General features: G+C 37.4%; 1 protein-coding gene across 1 annotated transcript in view; it reads left to right on the top strand.

The window, feature by feature from the left end:
- Positions 1–19,939, top strand: part of LOC127658453 (hormone-sensitive lipase-like) — a 60,688-nt gene that overhangs the window by 33,073 nt on the left and 7,676 nt on the right. Inside the window, exons 8-12 of the mRNA XM_052147769.1 lie at positions 3,215–3,367; positions 8,434–8,578; positions 9,524–9,751; positions 10,449–10,589; positions 17,936–18,189. Of these exons, the coding sequence (XP_052003729.1) occupies positions 3,215–3,367; positions 8,434–8,578; positions 9,524–9,751; positions 10,449–10,589; positions 17,936–18,189 (921 nt within the window). The remainder of the gene's footprint in view (positions 1–3,214; positions 3,368–8,433; positions 8,579–9,523; positions 9,752–10,448; positions 10,590–17,935; positions 18,190–19,939) is intronic.

The raw sequence follows: 19,939 nt of genomic DNA, 5'->3' as shown, positions 1-19,939 counted from the left end.
CGGCACCACGCAGCCATCATACCACTCAGGAAGGAGATGCATTCTGTCTCCTAGTGAAGAATGTAGTTTGCAGCAAAAGTGCAAATCAATCCCAGAACAACAGCAAAGGACCTTGTGAACATGCTGGAGGAAACCGTTAGACAAGTATCTATATCCATAGTAAAACGAGTCATATATCACAACTTGAAAGGCTGCTCAGCAAGGAAGTAGCCAGTGCTCCAAAACTGCCACAAAGCCAGACTACAGTTTGCAAGTGCACATGGGTACAAAGATCTTACTTTGTTTGGCCATAATGACCATCGTTATGTTTGGAGGAAAATGGGTGAGGCTTGCAAGCCGAAGAACACCATCCCAACCATGAATCATGGGGTGGCAGCATCATGTTGTGGAGGTGCTTTGCTGCAGGAGGGACTGGTGCACTTCACAAAATAGATGGCATCATGTGGAAGGAAAATTATGTGGATATATTGAAACAACATCTCGAGACATCAGCCATGAAGTTAAAGCTTATGTCTTCCAAATGTGGACAATGAGCCCAAGCATTCCTCCAAAATTGTGGCAAAATGGCTTAAGGACACTTAAATTCAAAGTATTGGATTGGCCATCACAAAGCCCTGACCTCAATCTGCTAGAAAATGTGTGGGCAGAACTGAAAAGCATGTGCGAGCAATGAGGCCTACAAACCTGACTCAGTTACACCAGTTCTGTCTGGAGGAATGGGCCAAAATTCCAGCAACTTATTGTGAGAAGCTTGTGAAAGTGAACTGAAATTGTTTAACTGAAGTTAAACAATTTAATGCCAATGCTACCAAATACTAACAATGTGTATGTAAACTTCTGACCCACTGGGAATGTGATATAAAGATATAAAAGCTGAAATAAATTATTCTCTCTACTATTAGTCAGACATTTCACATTCTTAAAATAAAGTAGTGATCCTAACTGACCTAAGGCAGGGAACGTTTTCTATGATAATTGTCAGAAATTGTGAAAACTGAATTTATATGTATTTGGCTAAGGTGACATAAACTGTATGTGCTATCAATATAATTAACCTAGAGATGCACCAAGACCACTTTTGAAGACCAATTAATGTACTACATTACAAATGTATTACAATTAAAATATTTGTTATATACACAACATATTTGTTCACAAGTGTTCGCCCCATTTAAGTTAGTATTTAGTAGATGCACCTTTAGGAATAATGACAGCCTTGAGTCTGAGAGCAAAAGTCTCGATCAGTATATCCTTTATTGTGCTGCTTTTCAAACATTTGTGATGTGAACATTATGTAGGCTAATAGAGCACAACAGCGCCCATCCACTTTTTAGCCAAAAAAATGTCATGTAATATTTTTCCCAATAATTTTTAACCTATTAAAGTTAAGTGAATTTTACTGTCATTTCAACCATATACAGCTAGTACAGAACACAGTGAAATGAACCTATGTTCCTCCCAGGACCATGGTGCTACATAAAACAACATAAAAACAAACACAGTACTACGTGAGACTACACCAAACTAAATAAGACCTACACATTACTACATAAAGTGCATGTGTGCAAACAGTGCAAGACAGTACAATAATTGCTAAATGTGCATCACAGGCATCTGGAAGGGAGGCATCACTGTCACAGGCAATTGATTTTGTCCTGTAATTGGTGATGGTCTGGATGCCCTGCAACATACGCCGCATGTCACCGCTGTCCTGGAAGTGGCTGTGGATTCTCTGGGCATGTGCGCGTTTGCATCTCTGATGGCCCGGGACAGTTTGGCCCTCGCTGTTCTTAGGGCCACCTTGTCGCCTGCTTTGAAGGTGGAGTCTCTGGTCTTTTCCTAAAATACTTCATAGAGGAGTTGTAAAACAAGAACCGAACTTACTAGCTCCGAGGTGAATTACAACATTAGAAACTTTGATTTGAAGCAAAATAGTATTTGAAAATTGGAATTATGGTGTAGGGAGCGTGACTTGATTGCATCATATAGAGTGAGTCATGGGAGTGCGCGGTCACTGCAGAGCATATTTGACGGGTTTTGTTGGCCGAAAGATCTTTAACAGGAATTTCACTAATATACATGACTTTTAAAAAAAAAATAAAGTTGAAATAACGTGGACTAATGGATTCAACATAAGAATATAACATTGATTAACAATCTCAGAGCTTACTGAAGATCTGTCTTTAAAGTGTCACGAAAACCCCCTAGTTCAGCGCTGTTTGTTCACACCTCATATTGAAAAAGATTCATGGAATAGGGTGGGAACAAATTAAAAAATTTGGCTGTTATGGTGGAGGGAAGAGGGTCATCATTCACTTTCATTGCATCTCTTTACCATACAATGCAAATGAATGGTGACTGAGGCCATTCTACAAAACATATCCTTTTGTGTTCCATGGAATAAAGCAAGCATTCAGGTTTCAAACAACATGAGTGTGAGTAAATGATGACAGAATTTTCATTTCTGGGTGAACTATGCATTAATTAGTCTTAAAACACAACAGTCTCTCTTCCTCCTCATAGAAGCTAAAGTCATACTCAAGCATGACCTTTTAATTTGAATAATAATTAGACTCTCTTTTCTTGACAGTCAATTTTCTTTTTCTTTTCTACTTGTTCTTGTCAGTGAATAAATAAATATGCTCAGATGGAGGAATGAATAACAGCAGCATTGTACAGCACATAATGAAGTGTGCTTTGCCAAATAAAGCCTTGACTTGTGTCTCATTTTATTCTTTACCTAAAACCCTTTCATTCCTTGTATACCTCTCAGTCTCAGGGGAGGGCTTGAATTAACATCCAAGCAATTTATATCACATCTATAGTTTTGAAAAGACTTTGGTTCACACTTTGAACTCCTGTTGATCTGGCAGAAGTGTAATCGGGTTTTTATTTAAGATCTGTGTGGTCTCTGAGGCCTACAAAGTAGTAAGAATTGGGCATTCCAAATTGGGAGAAAAGGGATAAAAAATAAAGATCTGTGTTGTCAATGGGGTTACTTTCCTTATCTCTCTAGGCTCAAAGAGAGATTTTTGCATTTGTATGGGGCAAGCAGTTAATCTGCTTGTAATTTTGCACCCAGAAGATATCAAGGAGCTCCAAATGAAGTATTGTTTAAGAAGTTGTGTTGTAATGAAATAATTTCCCCAGCTCAGCTGGTCTTTGTTGTTTGTTTTTACCATTTAAGATTTCACTTTAATGTTTCTTTCTTCAGGATAGCGAGAAGTTGCTGGCAATGTGTCGGTCAGAGGGAGGGCACATCTCTCTCTCCTTGGGCCTGAAGAGTAAGCGCAGCCCTCCTTCCCCATGGCTTGTGCTGCACTTTCATGGAGGAGGCTTTGTGGCACAAACTTCTAAATCACACGAGGTACCTCTCTCAAGCTTAACTATAACATTGCTCATATTTGGGATTAGGGGTGACAATAAGATGGAACACCATAGCAACTACATAACAATGTCCTGCAACCACCCAAAAGAATAAAACATTGAATAAATATGTTGAGAGAAAATTACATATATAGACCTAAAAGGAAAATAATGAAGTAAAGGGTAACACTTTACAATAAGGTTCCATTCATTAACATTAGTTAATGCATTAGGTATCATGAACTAACAATTAACAATATATTTGTTATACAATTTATTCATCTTTGTTCATGTTAGTTAATGTTTTCCAGTTCTTTTGATTTTTAGATTGAAAATGAATGAAGATTAATAAATGGTTAAGTGTTGTTCATGTTAACTAATGTTAACATTTTCATTTAATTCTTTTTTTTTTTCTTTTTTCGCTTAAGTGCTCTGATGGGTGTACTGTCTGCGGAGGTTCCCACCAAACTTCCACAAAAATACAAGCAAGGATTTAAATAGTTTCACTTTAATTTTATTTGAGCAATAGTAAATGTTCTTGGCTCATACACACAATGTAAATGACACTCAGGAGAATACTCTTGCTTTAATATTTATTTATCTAATATTATAGATAAAGAAACATATATTCAAATGCACATAGAATTTCAAATGTTTTCCTTCATGCAAAATAAGGGCTTGTAGGTTTTATCACATGAGAGAGTGAAGAACTTAGGACAGGAAAAACAGTATAAATTTTTACTATTGCTTAATGTAATATAATTGGTGGTGTTGTCTGGGTTTCATAAATGATATAACATAGAAAATATTACTTATGTAATTCTATCCCTGTGCAATAATGTTTTATGAAACATTAAATCTTTTTTAAAGCCTTAAAAGTAATCATATAGCCCCATTTTAGTACATGTTTTCAAGTTAAATATCAATAAATTACTACTTAAGGTGTAGGCTTATCTGTAATAAGCATACATACACCTTTTAAGAAGTATGACAATTGCTTATCATAATAATCACAATTATTTAGGAAACATTTTTGTCAGCCAAATTTTATAATCGTAACTGCCCTAGCTGCAATGGGGTCTGAGTCCTTAAAGAGCTGTGGTGTTACATTAATGTGCTGGGTTTGGATCACTTAAAATGTACTAGATGTCAGCACACATCATGTCTTAAGCTAAAAAAAAAAACTGAGAGAAAGTGTAAATGAGGCAAAGAGCTTGAGACTGAAACATGTTTGTTCCCCAAGTGTGTTTTCTTACAAGGACTTATAGCGAGGCATCTGAGCACTGCCAAACTAATGCTTATGACATTCTTTCTTCCGTGTAACATGAAAAAAAGGCAGAAAGTTTTCCTCCGTAGCCATTCACTTTCATTGTATAGAAAAAAAAACTAATCATACAATTAAAAGTTTTTGGTGACTGAGGACAACATTCTGCCTAACATCTAATTTTGTGGCAATATTTGCCCCCTTTGGAATTGATTTGAATTTTAGCTTTTATGAGGGTGTATTTTTACACTATTACTGTGCGTCATCCTTTTGTCAACAAATTAATCTCAATATACAGCATTTGTGTCAATGTTAACTGAGTGTTCTGTTGAAAAAGCAAAAGTCGGGATTACAGTGAGGCACTTACAATGGAAGGTTTAAAGGCAGAAATATGGAGCTTGTTTTTAAGCTATATTATTGTGAAGCTATGTAATGTTAATAAAAGCAATTACATTAATTATTCTGTTAAAGCTCATATATTATTTGTGCTGTTAAGTTGTTTAAATAGTTGTTTTAGGGTCTTTTAGGGTTTAAGGCTATTACATTGCCACGGCAACAATATTGTAAAATTGGATATAACTTTAAACTGGAAAGGTTAATAAACGATTTTATCACACTAAAATCAAACTAACATACATATTGTTAATGTCTTGTGGCTATACTTTTGAAATGGTGAGTATTATAATATGTACAGTTTGACCCCCATTTACTTCCATTGTAAGTGCCTCACTGTAACACAGATATTTCCTTTTTTAAGAAAAGGATGAGTCAGAATAATGTTTGTGGTAATATATGTTACGCCACAAATGCTGTTGAACTTAATTTGTATTGAACCCAGAATATTCATTTAACATAAACTGTCAATGTGTATAATTAGATTGTTATTTGTAAAAAAACAAAAAAAAAACAAAACCTTATTCTTATTTTTAACCTTATTCCCATAAAATTACATTTAATAATAAGCATACAATAGTATATTAAGAAGTGTATGTGTGTGTATGTGTATGTGTGTGTATGTGTGTGTATGTGTGTGTGTGTGTGTGTGTGTGTGTGTGTATATGTGTATATATATACAGTGAGGAAAATAAGTATTTGAACACCCTGCTATTTTGCAAGTTCTCCCACTTAGAAATCATGGAGAGGTCTGAAAATGTCATCGTAGGTGCATGTCCACTGTGAGAGACATAATCTAAAAAAAAAATCCAGAAATCACAATATATGATTTTTTAACTATTTATTTGTATGATACAGCTGCAAATAAGTATTTGAACACCTGTCTATCAGCTAGAATTCTGACCCTCAAAGACCTGTTAGTCTGCCTTTAAAATGTCCACCTCCACTCCATTTATTATCCTAAATTAGATGCACCTGTTTGAGGTCGTTAGCTGCATAAAGACACCTGTCCACCCCATACAATCAGTAAGAATCCAACTACTAACATGGCCAAGACCAAAGAGCTGTCCAAAGACACTAGAGACAAAATTGTACACCTCCACAAGGCTGGAAAGGGCTACGGGGAAATTGCCAAGCAGCTTGGTGGAAAAAGGTCCACTGTTGGAGCAATCATTAGAAAATGGAAGAAGCTAAACATGACTTTCAATCTCCCTCGGACTGGGGCTCCATGCAAGATCTCACCTCGTGGGGTCTCAATGATCCTAAGAAAGGTGAGAAATCAGCCCAGAACTACACGGGAGGAGATGGTCAATGACCTGAAAAGAGCTGGGACCACCGTTTCCAAGGTTACTGTTGGTAATACACTAAGACGTCATGGTTTGAAATCATGCATGGCACGGAAGGTTCCCCTGCTTAAACCAGCACATGTCAAGGCCCGTCTTAAGTTTGCCAATGATCATTTGGATGATCCAGAGGAGTCCTGGGAGAAAGTCATGTGGTCAGATGAGACCAAAATAGAACTTTTTGGTCATAATTCCACTAACCGTGTTTGGAGGAAGAAGAATGATGAGTACCATCCCAAGAACACCATCCCTACTGTGAAGCATGGGGGTGGTAGCATCATGCTTTGGGGGTGTTTTTCTGCACATGGGACAGGGCTGACTGCACTGTATTAAGGAGAGGATGACCGGGGCCATGTATTGCGAGATTTTGGGAAAAACCTCCTTCCCTCAGTTAGAGCATTGAAGATGGGTCGAGGCTGGGTCTTCCAACATGACAATGACCGAAGAACACAGCCAGGATAACCAAGGAGTGGCTCTGTAAGAAGCATATCAAGGTTCTGGCGTGGCCTAGCCAGTCTCCAGACCTAAACCCAATAGAGAATCTTTGGAGGGAGCTCAAACTCCGTGTTTCTCAGCGACAGCCCAGAAACCTGACTGATCTAGAGAAGATCTGTGTTGAGGAGTGGGCCAAAATCCCTCCTGCAGTGTGTGCAAACCTGGTGAAAAACTACAGGAAACGTTTGACCTCTGTAATTGCAAACAAAGGCTACTGTACCAAATATTAACATTGATTTTCTCAGGTGTTCAAATACTTATTTGCAGCTGTATCAGACAAATAAATAGTTAAAAATCATACATTGTGATTTCTGGATTTTTTTTTTTTAGATTATGTCTCTCACAGTGGACATGCACCTACGATGACAATTTCAGACCCCTCCATGATTTCTAAGTGGGAGAACTTGCAAAATAGCAGGGTGTTCAAATACTTATTTTCCTCACTGTATATATAGATTAGGGCTTTCGATTTAACACATTAATTCAGTGTGATTTAATTGTATAAAAATAACGCGTTAAAACAATTAAAGCAATTAATCTCAATGCCCCCAGACCGTAAGTAAGATTATTGAGAAATGCAAGCTTGTAGTACCACCTGTTTATTCCAGAGGGCAGTAAGTGAAACTTCAGCTGTGTGGTAATGCGCAATTTATACAGTGAATAAAACCACCCTTCAGCAGGCAGTACAACACAAACATACGTTATGTTCTTGCATTTAAAACACTTGATGGAGTGCAAATCCGAGCTCAAGCGGTGTTCTAAGTATTAAACTCTATTTAACTTGACACAGTGACCTAAAAATGTTATGTTCATGACAACGCACCGAAGACACTACACAAGCATGCCTGATGCAGGTGTAAATTGACGGGTCCTTAAACAAGCCCTCATAATAAATCTCAAACTGATTGACAAATTCGAATGATGAAATGGATAGATGTGAACTGTATTCCAATGATTGACTTATGATCAATAATATGGTAGTAAACAATACATTGTATTCTAAAGCCGCTTTTGTATTGTCTTATCAATTATTAACTCTTCTGCCACAAGAATGTAATGCATATTAATTATCTGAATATTTATTTATATATATATATATATATATATATAACATTTTTAAAGATAACTATGTATAATTATATCATCATTATATATTGAATTATTGTTATACGAGGGCTTTCTCAGCATATATTTTTATATGCGATTTAATCGCGATTAATTAATCGGGACACCATGTAATTAATTTGATTAAAAATGTATCGATTAACTGTCCTAATACACACACACACACGATCAGGCACAACATTAAAACCACCTGCTATTATTATGTAGGTCCCTCTCGTGCCCCCAAAACAGCACCAACCTGAATCTCAGAATAGCATTCAGCATATTTGCTCTTACATTTAGAATTTCGGGGGCAGTTTTTGACACGTTTGTGTCCTTTCTAGGGACCCTTTGTGACCCTGCAGGTTACAGACACCTAACTACACAGGAGCTGTCATGTTTGATCTATTACCATCATAATGTATTGCTTACTAATACTTGTTCATTTCTTTCTCTGCCTGTCTCTAGCCCTATCTGAGGAGCTGGTCTCAAGACCTGAATGCACCTGTCCTCTCAGTAGACTACTCCCTGGCCCCTGAGGCACCGTTTCCTCGGGCTTTGGAGGAATGCTTTTACGCCTACTGTTGGGCCATCAAGAACCACAATCTGCTCGGTGAGAGCAATGGCCCCTTCTAGTCCCTTCGTTAGCTGGGTTTCCATCAAATTGTTTCACATTTTTAAGCACATTTCTAAAAAAATCGACTACAGCAAATACGAATTGTTGCACGTTTCCATCCACTACGTAATGCGCATTATTATGAGGGAGCCGCCTCGTCATGATGCAGCAGCGGAATGATTTCACTGCTTCGGAGAGAGTATTATTTGCAAGATTGGATCAAGTATCTCATTGTAAGTGTGCAATATTTTCCCACAAAACACGTCATTTTTTTGTGAATAAACTTTTCCATGACCTTAATGCACATTTTACTAATGGGAAACTCTAGAAAATCCACCTCCTAGCGCATTCATTTTGATGCAAATTTAGAAAGTTTATTCGCATATCAACAGATGCTGGTGATGTAGATTTTTTAAATAAAATTCATTTCATTTGATTATTATTATTTAATTGATCATTGTTTCATATTCAGTCCTTTGATTAGTACTTAGGAAAACAATTAAGGTGTAAGACAAAAAAAATTAAACAACTTCATAAACAGCCAGACTGCTTTGCTATGCTGGTGTCGAGATCTCAAATGGAACAAAGATATTGTGAAGCCTATTGAAACTCAGATCACACCCAGTCTGACTACAGCAGCACAAACGTATTCATCATTCACTGTTCTCTCACCTCTGCTATCTATCTCGACATCAAACTGAGGATCACACATTGCTAATAATTCTCTTTGGGTGTCATTGGTGTGAAAATCAAGCCAAAGTACCTTAGATCAGTGATGGAAAATATGACCTCATTCTAAGTCAAGAATTATGCAGTGTATTTATCTTTTTGATTCTCTCGTCTTTCTAAATAATTTATTTTATTTGATGTATTGCCTACTCCCAGTTCTTCATTTTCTAATCTGCACCTCTCTTCTGCTTCCCTCTTCCGTTTTGTCCTCAGGTTGGACTGGCGAGCGTGTATGTTTGGCCGGTGACAGTGCCGGGGGAAACCTGTGTGTCACTGTGTCGATGCGGGCCGCGTCTCATGGTGTGCGCATGCCAGATGGTATCGTCGCCGCTTACCCTGCAACCCTGCTCACAGTGTATGCCTCACCCTCTCGCCTGCTCACCCTCATAGATCCTCTGCTACCCCTCAGTGTGCTTTCACGCTGCCTCAGTGCTTATGCAGGTAAGGAACAGCAGCATAATGGGATTGTATGACAAACAGTGATGTATGCTGGAGAGGTCAGAGTTGATGTCACATGTCAGGAATAGATTAATAGTATTGTATTTCATTATAAATTATTCGATTAGTAGTGTTTTCTATCATAGTAATGTCAAAGTCAAATAGCCCATTGCTTGTGATTTTATTTATTTTTTTGCTGCCAATGAGCATATAACAATATGAAGTTTATTTTGTTTCTGCTTAGCAATACAAACATTTGAATTAAAGTAGTAAAGAAGAAAATATTAGAACCCACTTTACAATTTGGCCAAATTATTATAAAAATATTTTAAATTTACTATATTGTGCTTTTCTGGATATTTCCACTTAAAAGCATTTTCCATGTGGATGAAAATACAATCCACCAATCACCACAACAAAGAAAGACATTTAAATGATCCAGATAAATATATTCAGTTAATATTAACAAGTTTAATACCTATGGAAATGGTAGAGTTACTAAATCGATTATACCTTGATTAAAGTCAGGTTTTAATTTCGATGAATCCGACTGGTTCTTTCACTTTATTGTTATTATTGTCTTTAATGTCATTATTGTACTGGGTATTCAATCCTTGTTCTGTTCAGCCATCCTGACTCAACCAATATGTTATGTGCTCTTGTCCTCCTCTGTCCTTCTGTGGTATGCATGTGCTTTTAGGCACAGAGCCACAGGTTGAGAAACAGGTGGAGAAGGTGAGCACTTTGAGCATGGTGAGGAAAGATACTGCCCTGCTACTCAAAGACTTCAAACAGGGGGCCTCCAACTGGATCAATTCTCTACTGGACAGAGGAAGTGCAGGTACCTATGCATGAGGGAAATTGTGCAGATTGTTTTCTAAATGCGTTAAGTGAGAGTAAAACATTATTTATCACAATTTACATCTTATGATTCTAATCCCTATACACACTGATGATGCCTTTGTAATAATGCAGCTGACTAATTATTTGATCTGTTTAAATTAGGTTTAAATTAACGCTCACAGATCCCTTGTAGCACATTGCTTTGGTTGATATAATTGGCTCCATGTTGATAATTGCCATTTGTTCAGAGCTATGTGTGGTTGTTTCCGAATTCACTCCCCAGCTTGTGATGCGTGACTCACAGATGGTGTTGTGGAAAGTGGTCTGTCTGAGCATGTGTTGACTGAATGAGTGTTTCTCTCTGATCATCACAGAATGTAACCTGTGGTTCAGTCTTCCTCTGTTGTATAAGAAGGCTTATGAATCATACCTAGGCTAGTCTATGCACATTGGGGAATTGCCTGTGGTGCCTGCTGTCACATGATTTCTTGCTGGTCTCTGCAGCCAGCACTTGTATAGTACTGTTAGTATCTCTGCTACATTTTCACCTCATAAGTCTCTCCTATAGAGTGCAACAGTGTGTCCCAATCACAGATGAGGTGAAGGACCCAGTTGCAGAGATGGAGGCAAAATAAACTTTTATTAACAGGAAAACAAATTACAAACCAAAACTCTCACAATGGTAACAAAAAATATAAAGCAAAACCAATAATTTACTAGTAAACAGTACCGACTGAGGGCTATGAAAGTAAAACTGACACACAAACTCACAAAACAAATGAGCAATGGAGAGTTTAAATAAAGGAGAAATTGAAGGGACACAGGTGCAGCAGATTTGTTAAAGGAGCTATGCAATTTTTCGTTGCTAAAGCAATGCTGATTGCTGCTGGGCAGCACCTGTGAGAAACGAGAGGGAAAACCCTGACAAACACACAGACATGGCACGCATAGACAGTCAGGGGAGGTACAGTCAGGCCAGACTGACACAGTGCCCGTCCACTTTTAACATTTTTCATACTGATTTCATAGGTAATTCTTCATTGAAGTCATTAATCATACCAAGCAGCTCCAAGGTGAATAACAATATTACAAACTTAATTTGAAGCAAAACTATACTTTCTGTCTGTCTTGTGGGAATAAACTACAGTTCCATAAAGCATTGAGAAGGATGTAATCAAATTAAAAATAATGGAAAAATCTAAAACTATTGATTTAATGTTTTTGGTATATATTTGCTGCAGAGCGCTTTTGGTGTTCTTTGTTTGCCTCTGATTGGTGGATCTTTCTCTGCACTGTTAAACACGATAAAAAAAGTTGAAATAATGCAGACTGATGGATTCAACAGAAGCATGTACCATCGATTAACAACTTCCGAGCTCCATGGTAGGTCTTTCTTTAAAGGTTTATAAGCCATCTCTGAAAAATAATTCCCCAATGCCAAAGAGACAGTTAATAGGCTTTTTACTTCTGGAAACCAACTGTTGCACTAGTAATATATGCCTACTTTATTGAGCTTCACCTCCTTTGCTGTGATTGGTTGCCGTCATCCTCATCTTTCTTTGCTGCAGGCTGTTTGTCATTAATCATTTTATGAGGGATATTCAAAGTGAACTGTAAAATCACATTTAGAATGGAGAGATGGAACAACACTTAAAGGGGTCATGACATTGGTTTTTTTATTGTATTATTATGTTCCCTTAGGTGCAATTATAGTATTAATATATTCTTTTTTAAGAAAAACTTTTAAAATCTAGTGATTTATGACCTTTTCCCACCCTGTTTCTCATCCTCTGATTCAAACAGTCTGTTTTGGGGGCGTTTTCCATTTAAGACTTCAGTGTTAACGCCCACTGTTATGATTGGCTAACGTCAGTGCCTATGTATCAATTATTGACGCTCCCAGCCAGAACAATATGCAAGTAAACTAAGTAAAAACACTGTGATTATTCATAATGAATGAAATTGCGCTTTAAAAAGTAGTTTAAAGTTTAAAATAGATTACTTACAGTTTGCGTCGTCGTTGTTCCCAGAATAGTCGGCACGGACTTATCTTTGAGCAACAGTTTTCTGGCAAAGCCAGCATCATATTGAGATTTGTTCTCAAAACAGTCATCCTTAAAATGTACAGAACAAACGCTTAAGTTAACACTGCCGTGACTGGGACGTCCGCAAAAAATAAACTGCATCCATTTTTCCCTGACGTCTGGATCTTTCTGCAGCTTATTCAGAGGTTTTGTTTGACCACAGCCAGGAACAGCACATCTGTGTGGCATCGTAATTTTCCTGTGCACAAGTAGTCTCTGTCAGAGCTCGCTGTCCATCGACTGAACACTTGCGAGGCGACGGCGATACTGAAATGAGCGTAGTTGTCTTGCGCTTAAAGCGTAGTTATCTTGTGCTGGAGGCGGTCATATGCAAACGCTGTTACGTCACTTCTAACCGACACGTCACTTCTAACCATGAATCCAGAACGAGCTGTATTTTGAGCTTGATTAAATAAATGATTCGTTTAGAATGGGGAGGACGTCTTAAAATATTAAACTTGCAGGACGTTTTAATGATACAAAGACCTCTTATATACCAAAAGATCAAGGCAAATTTGGTTTCTCATGTCATGACCCCTTTAAATGACAAAGTATGACAGAGTTAAAAAAAAAAAAATGTTTTAGTACATTATCATTTCTTAACAAAATAAAGTTATTTTAAAACACAGTATAAATGCTCAAAGTTTAAATAATAAGAGCTTCTCATATACCTTTCTCTGTAAGAAAAGATCACAAACAAATAAACCTTCCAAAATAGTGCTCAGAAGACTGATCAGGGGCAGAGCAAGAAATAGAACTGAACAGAACCTGACATGAAAAATTATGTGAAAGTGTATCTTCAATTGTTTGAATAATTTGCTTGTCATCATTATTTTAATCACATTTTAACTTTTTAAAAATATAAAAATTCTAGCAATTCAAATTGTCAGGAACATGTCTAATATAAAAATTATGTGAGCTGTCAATATTTGAAATAATGTGTACACTTTACAAGTAATAACATGAGTTTACATTAATTTGATAAGTGCTAAAATGGGTCTGTCACTTTTAATAGTTCAAAGTGCATCTCACAGACTTGCATACTGTTTCTGTTCATTTATTAATTAATACGTTTATTTATCGCATCTGTGCTATGTCTGATTAAAAGTAATTGTTAGTAAAATACGATTCGGATGCTTTATTCTGCCTTCCTCACAGTCACTCTTCGATCAGGAGACTAATTCACCGGTGGGAAGAAATACACGGACACAGAATTTCACAAGCAAGGGGTTTAAATGGTTCTTGTCACACAAGGCTGGTTACACCCCCCACCTCGAACTTTCTCAATCGTCCATATGTGGGGTTGTTTCTTCTAGCTTGCAGAAGTACATTCTTATCAAGTACATTTTGTGCTCAAGACAATGCCGAAAACATACAAAGCAGATACGCAAACATCAGCATAAAAGGACACATTGTTCCATCTGAGGCTTATTTCTCACAGTAATGTTTCTTTTAACTTATTATATCTGACTGTAAAGAACACAAAGGATGTTAAAAGACACATTCAATGAAAGTGGCATGTGTGGATCTCATTCTTTGATGGACACATATTACACAGAAGCAATATTTTGTTTTAATCTCAAGTACCTTTCAACAAAACAAGGTGATTTTCCAATTATTCCAGTTCTAAATTTCTATAAGCAAAATTCAAGCACTTTAAGCACTTCAAGGACCTTGCGTTAACTCTATAAAGAGTGTAGAAAAGGCACAGTTGGGGTAAAATCAAGGGATAGAGAGATTATGATGTTTGATAGGTCATTTAATTTATTATCACATTGACAGAAAACAGTGTTGCAAATTTAAAAATATCAAGTTTTGCCACGATATGGATCTTAATTTTTTGGGGTTTGTGATATGTTGAAATTTGATTCATCATCACATCCCTATTAGATTATGAAAAAAATAATAATGTCAGCCACAAATATTTTCCTCTGACTTTCTCAGCGTTTGTAATCTTTGTTAGTACATTTTCTATGTGGTCTGGATTCACAGTCACACCGCAATACTGAATGGCTGATAATGGCTATCTCAATCAAAATTTGTATTGTGCCAAATGCCTACTGGTTTTGAAGTCAATGGTTTTAATTGGCTTCTATCAAACCCAAATATCATATCATTTGAGTTCATTAGCTGAGAGAGAGAGAGAGAGAGACAGAATAGTGTATGCAGTGTGGCTAAAAGGCATCATTAGTGTAGTGTAACACACAACACCAAGTATTCTAATTGCCGCATGATGGCCATGAATTCATTATTCACTATAATACAGCCCTGAATTATGCAGCTGAGAATAGGTTTTCATAAGAATTTGGCTAAAGGCCAGACAGCTGTGTTGTGGCTGGTGTGTGTTGATGTTGGATGATTGTCTGTATTAAAGGGTTAGTTCACCCAAAAATTAAAATTATCTCATCACTTACTCAATCATGCCATCACAGATGTGTATGACTTTCTTTCTTATGCAGAGCACAAATTATGATTTATAAGAATATTTCAGCTCTTTAGATCCAAAAAATGCACTTGAATGGGTTCCAAAATTTTGACATTCTGAAAAGCATATAAAGGCATCATAAAAGTAATCCAAAAGACTCCAGTGTTTTAATCCATATCTTGAGAATTGATATGATTGGTGTGGAGAAAAATATATTTAAGTAAAAAAAAAGGTCTTAAATATTTATCTGTTTCTCACCACACCTATCATATCTCTCTGAAAACATGGATTAAACCACTGGAGTCATATGGATTACTTGTATGCTGCCTTTAGGTGCTTTTGGAGCTTCAAAGTTTTGGCACCCATTCACTTGCATTGTATTTACCAAAAGAGCTGAGAATTGATTCTAAAAATCTTCATTTGAGTTCGGCAGATGAAAAAGTCATACACATCTGGGATGGTCAATTATGAGAGAATCTTCATTTTTGGGTGAACTATTCCTTTAATGACTGCGTATGACAGTTTGAGGGGGCCCTAATATTATTTTCTGAGCGACTTCAGTCCATTTAATATGACACACAGACAGACACACACACACATTCTCTTCTTCAGCCAGTCACATGCTTCTCCCTGGCAACTGTTCCCTCACCAACAGCCTCCACCAATGTCTGTGTGAGTGTATTTGTGAAACCCCCTTTTGATTAAAATTCCTACCCTCTACCCAGTTGAACTCCCTTTACATCTTTGTTTATTTTCTCATTTTGCTATTTTGCATATTTGTATTATGTGAAGCATCTCTGCACTTTGTGTTATGAGATGTTTATAAGGAATTGCTTATACAGTGAGGTAAAAAAAGTATTTGATCCCCTGCTGATTTTGTACGTTTGCCCGCTGACAAAGATATGATCAGTCCATAATTTTAATGGTAGGTTAATTTGAACAGTGATAGACAGAATAACAACAACAAAATCCAGAAAAATGCATGTCAAAAATGTTATAAATTGAATTGCATTTTAATGAGGGAAATAAATATTCGACCCCCTCTCAATCAGAGATTTCTGGCTCCCAGGTGTCTTTTATACAGGTAACGAGCTGAGATTAGGAGCACACTCTTAAAGGGAGTACTCCTAATCTCCGCTTGTTACCAGTATAAAAGACACCTGTTCACAGAAGCAATCAATCAATTAGATTCCAAACTCTCCACCATGATCAAGACCAAAGAGCTGTCCAAGGATGTCAGGGACAAGATTGTAGATCTACACAAGGCTGGAATGAGCTACAAGACCATCGCCAAGCAGCTTGGTGAGAAGGTGACAACAGTTGGTGCGATTATTCGCAAATGGAAGAAACACAAAAGAACTGTCAGTCTCCCTCGGTCTGGGGCTCAATGCAAGATCTCACCACGTGGAGTTGCAATGATCATGAGAACAGTGAGGAATCAGCCCAGAACTACACGGGAGGATCTTGTCAATGATCTCAAGGCAGCTGGGACTATAGTCACCAAGAAAACAATTGGTAACACACTACGCCGTGAAATACTGAAATCAAGCTGTGCCCACAAGGTCCCCCTCCTCAAAAAAGCACATGCACAGGCCCATCTGAAGTTTGCCAATGAACATCTGAATGATTCAGAGAACTGGGTGAAAGTGTTGTGGTCAGATGAGACCAAAATCAAGCTCTTTGGCTTCAACTCAACTCGTGAAAAACATGGAGGTGGAAACATTATCCTTTGGATGTGTTTTTCTGCTAAGGGGACAGGACAACTTCACTGCATCAAAGGGACGATGGATGGGGCCATGTACTGTCAAATCTTGGGTGAGAACCTCCTTCCCTCAGCCAGAGCATTGAAAATGGGTCGTGGATGGGTACTTCAGCATGACAATGACCCAAAACACACGGCCAATGCAACAAAGGAGTGGCTCAAGAAGAAGCACATTAAGTCATGGAGTGTCCTAGCCAGTCTCCAGACCTTAATCCCATAAAAAATCTGTGGAGGGAGCTAAAGGTTCGAATTGCCAAACGTCAGCCTCGAAACCTTAATGACTTGGAGAAGATCTGCAAAGAGGAGTGGGACAAAATCCCTCCTGAGATGTGTACAAACCTGGTGGCCAACTACAAGAAACGTCTGACCTCTGTGATTTTAATTTTTTTTGCAGAGGGGTCGAATACTTATTTCCCTCATTAAAATGCAATTGCGTTTGCATTGACATGCGTTTTTCTGGATTTTTTTGTTGTTATTCTGTCTCTCACTGTTCAAACTAACCTACCATTGAAATTATAGACTGATCATTTGTTTGTTAGTACAAACGTACAATATCAGCAGGGGATCAAATACTTTTTCCCTCACTGTAACTTGCTTTGGGAATTCAAGATTAGTTCAGTTTCTTTGTAATTCTTTTTTCTACACCATTGCCTTTTAGATATTTTAGGTGCCAAAAACCTAGGTTTAGGTACCATTTTTAATGCAACACACTACTCCGTAGACAAATACAAAGATATAGATATAGACCTACAGAATGGCAAAACTATTCCTAAATACAATTTACAGGGCATCTCAGCTAATTAGCGATTATGTAAGTATGCATGTATAAACCATGATTTGTGTAGGCTTCATATATGCATTTTTTTAAACAACCCATTAAAATAAAAGCAATATGTCAGTCTGCAACTTTAAGAAATCCATGTCAGGTAAAATACCTTGAAATTAGTTACAAAATAATATTTTGTTTTAGGAAATCTCATAATCGGCACAGAAAACAATCAAAACATCTTCCCTGTGTCTCTCTCTCTCTCTCTCTCTGTCATTTTCTCTGCTTGCTCTTTTTTTTCTGTTAGATGCTGTGAGGAAGAGTGTCTCAGAGGCATCTCTGACCTCTCCTCATGCTGACCCTCCGGTGCCTGCTGAGCCGTCTAGGTACTCACTGGAGAAAGGGTCAGTGAAGAGCCAGACATGCCATGAATTGGGAACCCATTCTAACAGCAGCACCAGCAATATGCAGAACAATGCCACCCAGCCTACCAACCACCTTAGCACCACAACAGGCAACCATAGCTCCATCCTTGACATCACGCTGACACCCGAGAGCAAGGTACTGCTCAAATCTTCCCCTCTAAAATGGTTGTTCAATTCCAATCAATTTTAATACATACATAAGAAATATTAAAAACTTTAAGAACTCACACTTACTAAATTGCTAACTTGTTATGAAAACAAGAAAAACATAATACTGCAATATATTAGAAGTGCACAAAGAGAAGCAGAAATTTCTAATAAAATATATCCTCTAGACGAAGAAACATCTTGAAAACATTTATTCATCTTATTCAATAATCCAGTATGTTGGGTGTTTTCCACTTGAGCTGTGTGAACAGAAAGAGCTGAACAATAGTAAATTGAGCCACTTTACAAACATCCTATTCATACGTGAGTTGAATTTCTACCTCCACAACGTATTTGTAATAATATAACTTACATCTGCACTGACAATGAAGTGAATGAACAGGTCTACTTTAATCTGGATACATTTGAAAATGGTGTTTTTACTTTTGAAAAGCTCTCCGTCCACACTGCCGTTTTCTAGCGTTTTTCAAAGTTGCCCGTCTGCACTGAAACGTATGAAAACATGTAAATCCTCTTACTGCGCATGGGAAAAATCGTTGTTGCATGTACAGTCTAAAACGGTTCTCGTGTTTCATCGCCAGACACCAATTCCGAGTTAACTTCCCATCACCTTTGAAAGAATGCAATGTGAATGTTGTACAAAGTAACATTTATCTTTAAGAATGCTTTCAAACACAACTTTAAACTTTAAAGCCTTCAAAAAGCTTTTCACTGACAAAATGCTGTCTCCGTGTGGACAGAATGCCAAAACGTAGAGAAAAAGATGCGTTTTCAAACGAAAATGCATTAGTGTGGTAGTGGCCTTAAGTTTCACGCTAGTCAGAATGCGTAAAGGCACACCAAGTCTGTTTTTTCAGTACAAATGGTCTTTCCCAAAGAGCTTTTGTACAGTAACAATGGATTCTGATGGAGCTATTCACATCGGGTTTGACAAATTGTCTGCTGACAATCTGCAGTTTTTTTTTAAGGAGAGTGTTCCATTTTTTTTTTTTTTTTTCGAACTGCGATGAAAATTGACATTGAGATAAAAAGCTTTTTGTCATTTTCCCAGAGTCGCTGCAGCTGCTCAATCCAGTGCGTTGGTGAAGCTAATCAACTGGCAAACACCGGCTTTGGACTTGCAGCTGATACACCCCCTAAAATTATATACCTAATAAATGGTTACAGTTTATAAACCCTTTGTACTGCAGACATAAATCCAGTCTGTTTTTGAAAGTCTGCTTATGTTTTTATTTTGTCTTAATGTACATTATTTAATATGTACAGTACATCACTGTGCCTGCTATATTCTCATGGCATTAAAAATAGCTGCGAGGTTTGGTCATTTATTTGCATTAAATCCCTGAAAAAGACTCTTTATATTGTAAGTAATTAGCTACTTTGTGGCATGGAAAATATTCAAAGGCCAGCATTCATCACCAATAATATGTAAGAATTGTATAATGGAACGCTAAATGTAATGGGCAGATTAGGGTTGTGATGGCTGACCAACATCACGATGTAGAGCCACCATCGTGATGCCACGCCCCCTTTTGCGAGTCTTGCTAGTGTGACTCACTAATCCTAGTCTCTTCTATAGTTAACCTAAAAACTTTGCAGGGATTGCTCTGTAAATTAAATTGAGAATATAGCTAAAGCATATATGCTATTTTAAATACTGTAGTATATGCCAGAGACGTGACGTGTTAGTCTGTGAAAATACCGTGTCAGGCAGACTG

This window comes from Xyrauchen texanus, chromosome 17 (assembly GCF_025860055.1).
Source record: "Xyrauchen texanus isolate HMW12.3.18 chromosome 17, RBS_HiC_50CHRs, whole genome shotgun sequence".
Classification (NCBI taxonomy): domain Eukaryota; kingdom Metazoa; phylum Chordata; class Actinopteri; order Cypriniformes; family Catostomidae; genus Xyrauchen; species Xyrauchen texanus.
Note: the sequence above shows the minus strand (reverse complement) of the source record. Positions and strands in the feature narration are given on the sequence as shown.